Source organism: Panthera uncia, chromosome B4 (assembly GCF_023721935.1).
Source record: "Panthera uncia isolate 11264 chromosome B4, Puncia_PCG_1.0, whole genome shotgun sequence".
NCBI lineage: Eukaryota > Metazoa > Chordata > Mammalia > Carnivora > Felidae > Panthera > Panthera uncia.
Genome location: NC_064809.1, coordinates 15,517,158 through 15,529,413, shown reverse-complemented (window position 1 = coordinate 15,529,413; position 12,256 = coordinate 15,517,158). Strand labels below are relative to the sequence as shown.

Sequence of the window (12,256 nt, the reverse complement as noted above, 5' to 3'; positions counted from 1 at the left end):
TTTTCTTGTGTGCTATTAATTACATGAGATTAAATGCCCCTTAATCAGTAGCTTCTCTGAGGCTAGAAAACTATTTGGGAATCTTCAGTACACATTTGTTAAAGGGAAATGAGCCACTGTTGAATAGTCTGGACCTGCAGAAATGTGTTCATGGCAAAGGGTTTGCTCTGGATTTGGGACCTACTTCAGCCTCTAACTCTTGGAACCCATTTACTTGGGGAAGGACAAAGGAGTCTTTATTTAAAGAGATTAATAATTCCTAATTACAAAGACCTTTGAAAGATAAAGCACTATGCAGATACTAATTAATTGGAAGCCTTATTTCCTAGGAAATTTTCTGGTAAAAACTTTTTTCCCCAGTAATGAAACTAGGGCAAGGAGACCATTTTCTGTTTCCAGCAATTCCCGTGGCTGAAGTCTTGCCCCCAAAAGCTTCAAAGAGTTAACAGACAATATTTTGCCACTTCCTGATTCTCCTATTGCCTCTTTGTTCTGAAGAATTGATGTTTATCATCCTGCTGCTTACTCTGGATTGAAGACAGCGCTTGGGATGCAGATTTGCTAAGCATGGATGGTGTGTGCCATATACACTCAGATCTAGAAGGCTTTCTAGAAAAAAAACCGCTGAGTTTGTTGTTTGTGTGTTTTCTCCAGGAGTGCAATGATGATTAGCACACTTTATTTTATTTATTTCCATTGTCATCACTGGTGGGTTTTTAAAACATGCAGAGTTTAAATGATGAGGACAATCTGGTTTTAGCTCGGATGGTAGTTAGGTATTAAACTCATTACCTCTTTCAGTGAGTCAGTTACGTTAATATTGAACCATGGACTCTAATGCAAGTTGAACTATGACTTTGAAAGTGTATTTGACCTCTTCCCAATTGCCAAAGGCCCTCGCAGTGCTTTTGAAGACTGACAAGCCCAGTTTTGTTCCGCCAGAACTAAATCAGCAATAGAAAGCCATTATGCAAGTGACTTGTGCGGGGAGGTATATAGATGGTCACTCTTTTACTTTAAAGGTCACATGCAGCCGCCTTGAGAATATATTTTGCATGCAAACACTGTTATGTTAAAAAGACACACAGAAATGGAAAGTCTTTAACTAACTACCTTTCACAACGTGGGAGCGTGACACAGAAAAACATCGGAGCAAGAGTAACACAGACTTAGGTTTTAATTCATCTTGTGCCTGTTTCTAATTCCGTGGCCTTGGGCAACGTGAGCCTTGCCAGTAAAATGAGATTAATACTTGTCTTTGAGGATCATAGCAAGGAAGCTGGTGATATGCTTCACTGCCTACCCCCCCCACCCCCCCCCACCGCCTGTCTTCTCACATTAAGTTACATTTAAATGAAAGAAATATACTTTGTAGTTATTTAGCAGAAAGTGTGCGATTAAAATTCATTCATTTTCTCCAAGTGAGAAGGAGGAGATAGAGAGGATTTACCTGCATGTCCAGGAACCAGAATCTCCTCTCAAATCTTAAGTCATTTTCCAATAGTAAAGCACTTACTGATAAGATAAACACAGTTGCCCAAGCGCTTCCTACCAGAAAATGTCTTTAGATGACCCCAAGGTAAAAATAGTGCTCATAGATGGGCACTATTATTTTATAAGAAATGGTGTTATGATGTTGCCTAAGGCAAACAGTTAATAGATAGTATCAGGATTTAAATCCAGGCAATCTTGTCCCATCTGGTCTCGGAGACTCAGATCTCTTATATACGATAGACTCAGAAAGCTAGTAAAGTTGGTGTAAAGATTTTTTAAAAATCTTTTTTGGTGGCTGGCCGTGGTGGTAGAATAAACTTTCAGCAAGGAAGCTAGCTGAATCAAATGTTCAAATATATGAACTAGTGTGAAGTTCTATTATCTCAAGAATCTAATGAAATTTCCCAAAAGAATATTCTGTGTAAGGACGGGCAAGTGAAGAGAAAAGGGAAGGGGGTATGAGAGGGAGAGTATGGAAAGAGAGAGATGAGAGGAAGATAAATAGTTATACATAGGGAATGAATAATTGAAAAGTTTTTTAAGTTTAATCATCTATTGTGGTTAGTCTATGAGCTTGTCTTAATGAGAAAGGTTTTGAGAAACCTTAATGAACAGGTTTTACACAATGAAATACTGATGTTGAAAGCTGCCTGGGACTTAATTATACCAAAAAAGTATTCATTGGTCTGAAAGTCAGATTTAACTGGGCGTCCCGTGTCTTTATTTGCTAGGTCTGGCAACTCTGTATGGAAGTGCGTGAGTGATTCCATGTTTTTACTCTCTGTCTCTGGTCACATTCAGTGACGTCTTCTTCCTTAGAACCCACTCAAAGGTGCCACCCCAGCAATTGTTTCTGGAACCCTCCATGGGCCCATCAAGTTCTGTGCCCAGAGTGTGGCTCTGGATGCTTCTCAAACAGCCAGACTCTCATTTCCCACACTGTCAATCACACATGTGTCTTCATCTTCGGACATGAGATGAGTCCCTTGTGCCTCAGCAAGATTGTTAAAAGAGCTTCTTTGCCTTATAGAATGGCCCCTTTTCCAGAATACTCAGAAACTAGTTCATGGCCATGCAGACACTCCGTGTTCCTTATCTCTGATCCTTGACCCCTATGGTCACCTTCCCCCATGAGGGCCAGTGCTGCTCAAGGCAGACAAATGGCAACTCCGGGCCTGGCTCTCCACTCCATCGGATGCCCTCAAACCTGCGAAAATAGGCTGAGGCTCTATGACCCCTCTGTGTCCTTCCCATTCCCACCTGCCTTTCCCATACCTTCCACATTCCCTCGGAAGCTACAGTACAGATAGAAAGCTAACTCAGCAATTTGAAGGATGACAATAGTTTAAAACAAATTTCCTTATTTGATTGTTATTGAACTGAAATCTTCTCAAAGCAAAACACCCACTGCAAGCTTGGGTATTATGTCAAATTGCATTTGTGAGTTAAAGTGTGGCTATGAAAGAAATGTTATAATCTAAGCTACATCTCTAACAGATGGAACTATTGCCCTTTGTAATACGATAATATGGATTGCATACTCTGAGATGTGGACGTACCATTGTCTGTGGAGTTCTACAATCCCAGAGAACCTTTGGGAATACATCAGCTCAGTCAAGGTCACCTGTGCTTACTGGAGGGTCTGGTTGGATGGATGATGAATGGACTTGTTGATCTCTCCCTTTACCATCCCCAAGGGACTCCATCCCCCTTAGTTTATGAATGTCTGACCTTTGAAAGTGCTATTTGATGACCTGATACCAGAAGAATTTATGGTGGCAGTCTTGCCCAGATAGTAAGTTGTGCCCCTCTCTTACTTCTTGAGAGAGATAACGCATTCACTCAACCCACTGCTTGAAGCAGAGCAGAGTGATTTTCCTCTAAGACTCCAGCCAGTAGATCTGGTTTTCTAGTTTATGATTCCACGTGAATGTCATTGACTTGTAGTCGGACTTATTACTTTTCTTTAATTGGTGCTAAGAAACAGGCACTTGTGCTGAGGCACAGGCGCTGACATTGTGCTCTTGTGTAACCAACAGGTGTCTATGCTCCCCCGAGACACACGGCCCCCAGTGTGCATCCAGATACAATGACTGTGAAGGGGGCTCCAAAGCACTCTGCGTCCACGGCATCTGTGAGGATCTAGTCCGAGTGCAGGCTGGAGAGGTGAGTCCCTCCCAGAACGTGGCTTCGTGGAGGGAGTCACGGTTGCTATTAGTCCCTTAGCCTGCATGTCTGTAGAGGAGCATTGTTCTGGCAGTGTTCCAGAGAGGAAGGTACTTCCTGCTCTCAGGGGGGCACAGGTGAGGAAAAAGATGAGAGTTGTCCATAAATAAACAGAAAACTGGACGCAGAGGTGGTATCATTATAGAAATTACCGCCTTTTTTGTTTTTACTTCATAAATCTCTCTGTGAGACATGACCTTCTCTTGGCCTCGCGAGCTATAACAGTGACGAGACATGGAAACACCAAGGCCCATTCTTGGTGGCAGCACGCAGTTCTGAGGAGTCTGGATTTCTTTCTGGCTCCGGAGCACCTTTGAGTGCTGTGGACCCTGAGTTTGTCTGCAGACTGCCTGACTTCTCCCTGTGCTCTGGATCCTGACAACCTTGACTCCTGACCCTCAAGAGCACTCAGCATACAAGGCCCGCTTGGCCTTGTATGAGACCTTCAGGTCTTTATTTTTAGTTCTCTCTCTCTGTATATTTTTAAATGCATTGATAGAAAATGGTTCCTTTCCAGTGATGGTGGGAGGAGGGAGTGGCTGGGAGGGGAAGGAAAGACTTTCAAAAAGGAAACAAACAGAATGGATTTTCCAAGGTCTGTGCCTCCATGGGTGTTTTTCCCTCTAAAAACATAGCGGGCTGAGTGGATTGACTTTAATTATATTGACTTACAGTTCTTGATTGTTGTTGCTCTTTCCCTGGCATCTTTGGGGCAAATTATAGGTTTTCCTTACTCTGAAATAAAGATGTTTCTCTTTTTGCGTGGTCGGGTCTAAATGCTTAATCATATGGGAAGAAAAAGAGAAGCCACTCAATTGGCCTTATGGAAATGAACGCTAGAGGATAAACAGTCGGGGGCTTGGTGAGATTTTCAAAAGCTTTTCTTGATTATTTTCCTGATTGCTTTGATTCACACTCTTGTCATTCTGCCAGCCCATGTACAGCTGCATCTGTGACGCGGGGTGGACGTCCCCGCCGAACAGCTCGGCCTGCCTGCTGGACATCGACGAGTGCAGCCTCCAGCCTGCACCGTGTTCCACACTTGCCCAGTGCTTCAACACCCCAGGCTCCTTCTACTGTGGGGCCTGCCCGACAGGTATGTGGGCTCGGCCACGCCCAGCCAGGCAAGGTGCCAGAACAGCTTTCCTTCCCCGGCCAAAAGATGAGGAGACCGTTCTTAGGAAGCATCCCAATCCCACCTCAGGTTCTATTTCCCTACATCGCACTGCAGGCCGTCTTCCTTCTGTAATAATTCAGCCTCAGAAATCAGAGGGCCAGAGCCAAACGCTGGGGGGCAGGGTTAGCCGGGGAGGTGGTGAGGTCAGACATCTGATCCTTAAGGCCATCAGCTGACTAGACCTGCTCTCGTCCCACCTTACTGGCCAGGTGTTTGTATGTAGGCAGATTAGTTGACCTCTTAGTGTCACCTCTAGAGCCCCTGTAGTTCTCACCAGGGCACGTCACTGGAAGGCCCTGTGGCCTTGCTGTAAAGAGGGATGTCTGACCAGCTCAGCCCCCCAGAGACCGAATCTCCAGGCCAAGTCACTGAAAACATGGACTCTGGACTCAGAGACTGCTTGGGCTTGAGTCCACGCTTCATCTCTCACCATATGAGATCATTATCATCCACTCAGGGCATGTTTGTAAGAGCCTACTATGAGCAAAGAAAGCACTTGGTGGGTGCACGGTAAGCAGTTTACCAGACCTCAGGGAGTCTTCAAGGCCCGTTGGCACTCCTCGTGTGTTGTTAGAAGGTGGAACATGTAAGAGAACGTAATAGCAGCTGTTCTTCCATGAAAACCTCACTGAGACACTGTGCTAGGCAAATTTCGATTCTTACAACTGTGATAAAATCAAGAAATGTTAGAAATTAGTATTATTCCCACTTGAAATGATAGGATCTTGACACGCGGAGAAGGTAAAGAACTTGTCCCAAATCCCATAGTTGGGATTCAAACCCAGATCTGTGGATCTGAGCTGAGCTGCTGAATAGTCCATTGTTCTGTCTGATCAAGGGAAGCACACACACCAGTTGCTTCCTTTTGTGACTGTTGGTTTAGTGACTTTCTTCATGGTACATGGTTAGATCTTGTGTAACTAGAAAGAAATTGAAAAAAACCACGTGAAGACTTTTTCCCTCTTAGGTCTCAGGGGCACATAAAATTAGCAAATAACCACATTCTTGAAGGTAATTTGCCAGTGACAGTCTTTAAAAACTAGAAATCGGAAAAATAAATTATTTGAATTAAAGGATTCTTCTTTATATCGTTGTAGAGAAAAAAGAAAAACAAAAGCTTTTTGTTTTCCTGTTAATGACCTTATTTTTTCCCTGCCTATTAAAGTAATACATGCTGCTTATAAAATATAAAGAAACTTTAAAAATATGAAAATAAAACAGCAAAAAATACCCAGAGTCTTATCACTCGGAGGGCCACCATTGACATGTGGATGTGTTTCCTTCCAGCTTTCTTCTGTGTATTCGTTTCTTCACCCACAAATACAATAATTTTCTTAGGTAGGGTTTTAGAGAGGGACTGTTTCAGTCAATGAAAAGAAATATTTTTTAAAAATGTAAAAGGTTTTAAACATTCTTAGAATTTTAATCGTTATTATAGGAGTAATACAACTCAAGGTAACAATGGATACAAGCAGAAATACCAACAGTAAGGGGAGCCTGGGTGGCTCAGTCGGTTAAGCGGCCAACTTCGGCTCAGGTCATGATCTCGCGGTCCGTGAGTTCGAGCCCCGCGTCGGGCTCTGTGCTGACAGCTCAGAGCCTGGAGCCTGTTTCAGATTCTGTGTCTCCCTCTCTCTGACCCTCCCCCGTTCATGCTCTGTCTCTCTCTGTCTCAAAAATAAACGTTAAAAAAAAAAAAAAAAAAAAGAAATACCAACAGTAAAATGACACTCTCTCTTCATCTTCAGTCTCATGCTCTGAACGAGACCACTGTGAACACATGTTCTCTCTCCTCTTCTTCCTTTTCCTTCTCTCCTACAAACACATAGACACGTATGCAGGTTTTTAAAAAATTCTTTCTCCAAATTGGGATCATTCTTTGCATATTCTTCTAAAATTTTGTGTTATTAGCTAATGTATATATTTGAAAAACGTTAAATATGTGCATGTTATTAAAAATATTTGTAGTATTCGACAGTAAACATGAGTCCTAATATATTTAATCATATTGATGATCAAGAGGGTTTTTCCCCCCCTTTAAACAACACTGCAGTAGACCTCTGCTTGCCTACATCTGTAGATGCTGGCAGTTTTATCACTGCAAGAGAGTTTTTAGAAGAGGACTTGTTAGTCAAAAAAAGAAGTGGACTTGTTAGTCAAATATATATATATATATATATGTATAAAATATATATATATATATATATATATATATATATATATATATTTATATTTTAAAGTTTATTTATTTTGAGAGAGACCAGTGAATTGGGGAGGAGCAGAGAGAGGGAGAGAGAGAGAATCCCAAGTAGGCTCCACACTGTCAGCACAGAGCCCCAGTGTGGGGCTCCATCTCACGAACCATGAGATCCTGACCAAAGCTGAAATCAGGAGTTGGACGTTTAACCGACTGAGCCATCTGGATGCCCCCAAAGGTATATATTTTAAAAAATGTTAATGAGTACCGCTAGATCTATTTCCAGATAGGTTTTACTAATTATAGACTTCTGACTAAAAGCATATGAGAACCTCACTTGCCTGCCTCTTTGCCAGAATTTGTTTTTAAGAATGAAAATCTCATTTTAATATGTAGTTTCTCAGAGTGAAGCAAATTTTTATGTATCTTTGGCTATATGCATTTCTTCGTTGTTAACTTGTCTACAGAGCTAACTTTTCAAATCTTCTGGTTTTTCTAGGCTGGCAAGGAAACGGATACAGTTGCCAAGATATCAATGAATGTGACATAAATAATGGCGGTTGTTCTGTGGTTCCACCTGTTACGTGTGTGAATACATTTGGGTCTTACCACTGTCAGGCCTGTCCACCAGGTGCTACGCCAAATTTCCCAACACCATTATAGGCGAAACATTTGGAAACACGTTTTGTGCTCCATTTTAAATATGACTCTGTCTAAGGAGATGTACTGAGCAGTGCAGAAAGTTTTATTTAACTTACAGATTCAGGGCACATTAGGTCAGCTCTATTATAAAAAGCAATAACAAATATTTTTAATACCAGTGGAAAACAACAAAACTTTACAAATTGTGAAATAGCCTCTGGAGATAATGCAGAATTTGAAAAATTTTCTCTGTGGATCACAGACCTACAGCTCCATTGTTCCCACAAATACTCATGAGATGTTTTGCATATAAAATTTACTCAGTAACAGGCAGACTAGTAGGCATATAATACCTGTTCAGAGTTTCTCTTCTCTTCTGGAAAGAAGTCATTACTGGTATTCTGTGATCTAAACTGAGTGACTATCCAAGAAGTTCATGGAGTTCTAAGGGATAAACTGAAACCCTATTTGCTTTATTAAGTTAGTACTTGGGACTTCTATAGTAATTTAGCTCTTAGATCATTAAAGTCACTGTAATTAGAAAATGTCAACTTGCTTAGTGTCAGCAACTGTCTCAGTCTACCAGTAGTTTCATGCATCTTTTCATCTTTATTCATTTCCTTTTTTGTCCTTAGAAACACCATTAGAACATGGTTTCTGCAGTCAGTTTCCCAAATGGTTGTCCTTTTTCTTAACGATAGGAATTTGTTTATGACACTTCATATTTACCTTTTCTGTTGTGATGATAGAAGCTCTCTGGTTGGATTTCATGATGTTTGCTTCTTGGATTGGGATTCTTCTTCCATCTTCTTAATGTTGTTTGTCATGCCCTGTTCTCTCTGTGATCAGGGTACCAAGGCAATGGAAGAGTGTGCACGCTCGTCAATGTCTGCTTGGTCGATAATGGAGGCTGCCACCCACATGCATCATGCTCCTCAGTTCTAGGTGATGACTCCTCTCTGCCTCTGGTTTGGGGTATTTCATTATGGCCTTCTGAAACAAATCAACATTTTGAAAACAATCCTCTAACCTCAAAGTTCTTATTTTGATCTTCAAACCAAAAATAATCCATGTTTTAAAACCATACGTTTGGATTTTTTTTTTTTTTTAAATGTGTAGACTATGCTCTCTGTGGTCTGGTCTAAATTAGCAATATTTCCCAAGATAATCAAGCCAGCAAATTAAATTTATGACTGTGTTTGAGCACATAGGAAGGAGAAAAGGAGGAAGGACCACCTGTCAACTCCTTCTAAGGCTTCTTTCATTTCTATGCTATTGGCCAGGACTGAGCCCTGTTGCTAACCCTGGCTGCAAGTCAGGCTGGGAAATGTAGTTTATTTCAGGAGCTTATGCCCTCAGTTAAAAAAGAATTCACTACGAAAGAATGGAAAAGTGGATCTAGGGGGATAACCAACAGTGTTTGCAATGCTGTGTAAAAGAAGTTTCACCTCCTATAATTTAAAAAATATATATTGCTTGAGGCACCTGGGTGGCTCAGTTGGTTAAGCATCTGACTTTGGCTCAGGTCATGATCTCACAGTTCATGGCTTTGAGCCCCGCATGGGACTCTGTGCTGACAGCTCGGAGCCTGGAGCCTGCTTCAGATTCTGTGTCTCCCTCTCTCTCTGCCCCTCCCCACCTTATACTCTCTCTCTCTCTCAAAGATAAATAAGCATTAAAATTTTTTTAAATATATATTGCTAAGTTTTCTCACAGAAATGTATCAGTTTGTACTTCCCAACAGTGTATGAAAACTACATGTTTCCCACTCTTGGCAATAATGGATACTACTGTTATTTTTCATTTTGGTCAAGTTTACAGGCAAAAATTGCCTTCCTATTATTTTGATTTTGACTACATCAAAATTACCTTTTTGATTACTAATAATTAATATTTTTTATATTTTACTGCCTTTATTTTTTTTCTATTTTTTGTATGTCCTTTGTTCATCTGTTTTCTCATTGATGTGTAAAATTTCATTATGTACTAAGAATAATATCTCATTATCTGTTTTATGGTTTACATGTATTTTCCCTGGCATATTGTTTTTATTTTAATTTTGTGGTGGTATTTTCTATTTAGAAGTTTAAAATTTCTATGTAGTCAAAAAGGTAAATCTTTTTTTATAGGATTTTCTCCTCTTAGAATTAGGCTTTTCCTACCGAACTCTAAAAATAGTCAGGTGCTTGTTCTTTTATACTTTCTTTTATTTTTAACATTAAGATCTTGGATCTTTTTAAGATTTATTTGTATCTATGGCATCAAACATTTTGCTTGATAGTTTTGTTCAAATGGGTGGCTCCAACTTCATTCATTGAATAAAGTATCATATCTCTTGCTATTTCCAAATACTACTTTTATTTTTACGAGTGATATACGTGATATATATATAAGCACATATGTAAAAGAATATAGATGTATACACACACACATACATGTACATTTATGACTATTTAAATGTTTATTAAATGATTCAGAGCGTACTGAAATGGTTAAGAATGTGGATTCTAGAAAAATAATGCTTGGATTTTGATTTTCTCCCTGGCTTCACTGTATTCCAGCTGTGTGTCCTGGGTCAAGCCACCGAACCTTTTTGTGTTTTGTTCTCATCTATAAACGGGCATTACAAGAGTACCTATTTATAGTCCATATAGGGCCAGTGCTTGCAACAGATACCGTCTTTTTTCATAAGAATATTCTTTTCTCTCAACCCCTCCGTGAGAAACTCTTTTTTCCCTTAGCATACCTCACATTTGTACGCACCTCAGGACTGTGACATATGGACTGACAGGACCAATGTCAATTTGTGCATCAAGTATTGGAATGTAATGCCTTCTTTATTTTTAAGATGAAACATAGAAAAAGATCCTAATACTTCCTCTTTATAGTTGGCATGTCTGCCCCTAGGGATATGCAGACTTGATTTTGGCAATTCCTTGTCTAGACAACAGAGCCTGAGTTTTGTTACTGGGTCTGAATGAAGGAGACCTGTATTTACGCTTCCATTTTTATTTCTGACAGGTTCTTTACCTCTCTGTACTTGTCTCCCGGGATATACTGGAAATGGCTATGGGCCAAATGGATGCGTGCAGCTCAGTAATATTTGCTTGAACCGCCCCTGTTTAAATGGACAATGCATTGTGAGTCCTTGTTCTTTCTTCCTTAGTAGTTACCATTTAAATGAATTATTACAAGAATTCTAGAAGGTGTGTGTGGCTCAACACCTGCTACATACATCACATAACCCTTCTTTGTTCTTTGAGTTGGCTTAACGTTTATCGTCCATTTATTTGTTTCATGGCATTATGGTTTTCTTTCCCTAGGAAACGGTTTCTGGTTATCTTTGTAAGTGTGAATCAGGTTGGGCCGGCATCAACTGTACAGAAAATATAAATGAGTGTCTGAGCAACCCCTGCTTGAATGGGGGGACTTGTGTGGATGGCGTCAATGCGTTCAGTTGTGAATGCACACGTTTCTGGACTGGATTTCTGTGTCAGATTCCCCAGCAAGGTATGCTCAGCGTCTCTTGTACCACAGCTTAGAAGGATCATTCCTCAGTGAGTCCTGCTGCGGATTCTTCCACTTTCTTGTCTAGTTGCACAAATGCTTCCAACTAAGTCTTTCCTTCAAGCACTAGTATAGAATTTACAAGGTAAGTATTTATCTCAATTTAGGCCAAGAAGAACCTTCCTTCAAAGGAAGAAGTAAATTGGTATTTGCCGTTTTTATTATGTCTGTTCTGAAAACAGAATATGCTAAGATATTGTCATTTTCTAAGGGAAGTTTTCTCTACAGCAGCCATTTAATCTCCCTATAATATTACTCATTAAATCGTATCACTCTCCTGCTCTAGAACATACAGTCACTCCCCGTCGCCGGTTAAAGATTGGGACTCTTTCTCAATTATCCTCTATAACTAGGCCTTACCCTATCCAATCAACCTTATTTTTCACTAGTTTCCTAATAATACTCCCTTTCCAATCTAGACATCTTTTCTTGTCACTTGATCCCATATACCACCATGCTGTGTTCCAATATTTGAGATATTTATTTCTCCATACTTCTCTGAATTCTTCCATTGCTTCACATCCAAATGTATCTGTCCTTCAGGAGTACTTCACCTTCAAGCTTCAATCTCCTTCATCCAGCCTCTCCTGATTACTCGTCCTCTCTCAGAGCTCTTGATTCTGAATCAGCACGTCTATTGAGACCTCACTATGTGTTCAGGACTATGGTAGATACTGTGGGAAAATAAGCATAAAACACTATCTCCACATATTACTTGCTGATCTTCTGGTTGAGGCACATCTAATCCAAAATGGCAGAGGAGAGACAAGAAGTAGATAAGAACTAAGTTGCTTGGGGTCAAATCAAGTATCATGAGGTGGAGAGAATGGGAACCAGAGAAAACAAAAGGGGGCAGAGGAGGTTCATGGTGGGGGCAAGGAAATCCCAAGTAGACTTCAAACAAGAGGTGGGATTTAGGTGGGTGTCCAAAGACAAAGGGGTGGGAGGAAGAG

The 12,256-nt window shown here is 40.5% G+C and overlaps 1 protein-coding gene across 1 annotated transcript in view; it reads left to right on the top strand.

The window, feature by feature from the left end:
* Nucleotides 1-12,256, top strand: part of CUBN (cubilin) — a 273,177-nt gene that overhangs the window by 8,804 nt on the left and 252,117 nt on the right. The window contains exons 7-12 of the mRNA XM_049626901.1: nt 3,534-3,660; nt 4,654-4,816; nt 7,594-7,725; nt 8,586-8,681; nt 10,758-10,876; nt 11,060-11,246. Of these exons, the coding sequence (XP_049482858.1) occupies nt 3,534-3,660; nt 4,654-4,816; nt 7,594-7,725; nt 8,586-8,681; nt 10,758-10,876; nt 11,060-11,246 (824 nt within the window). The remainder of the gene's footprint in view (nt 1-3,533; nt 3,661-4,653; nt 4,817-7,593; nt 7,726-8,585; nt 8,682-10,757; nt 10,877-11,059; nt 11,247-12,256) is intronic.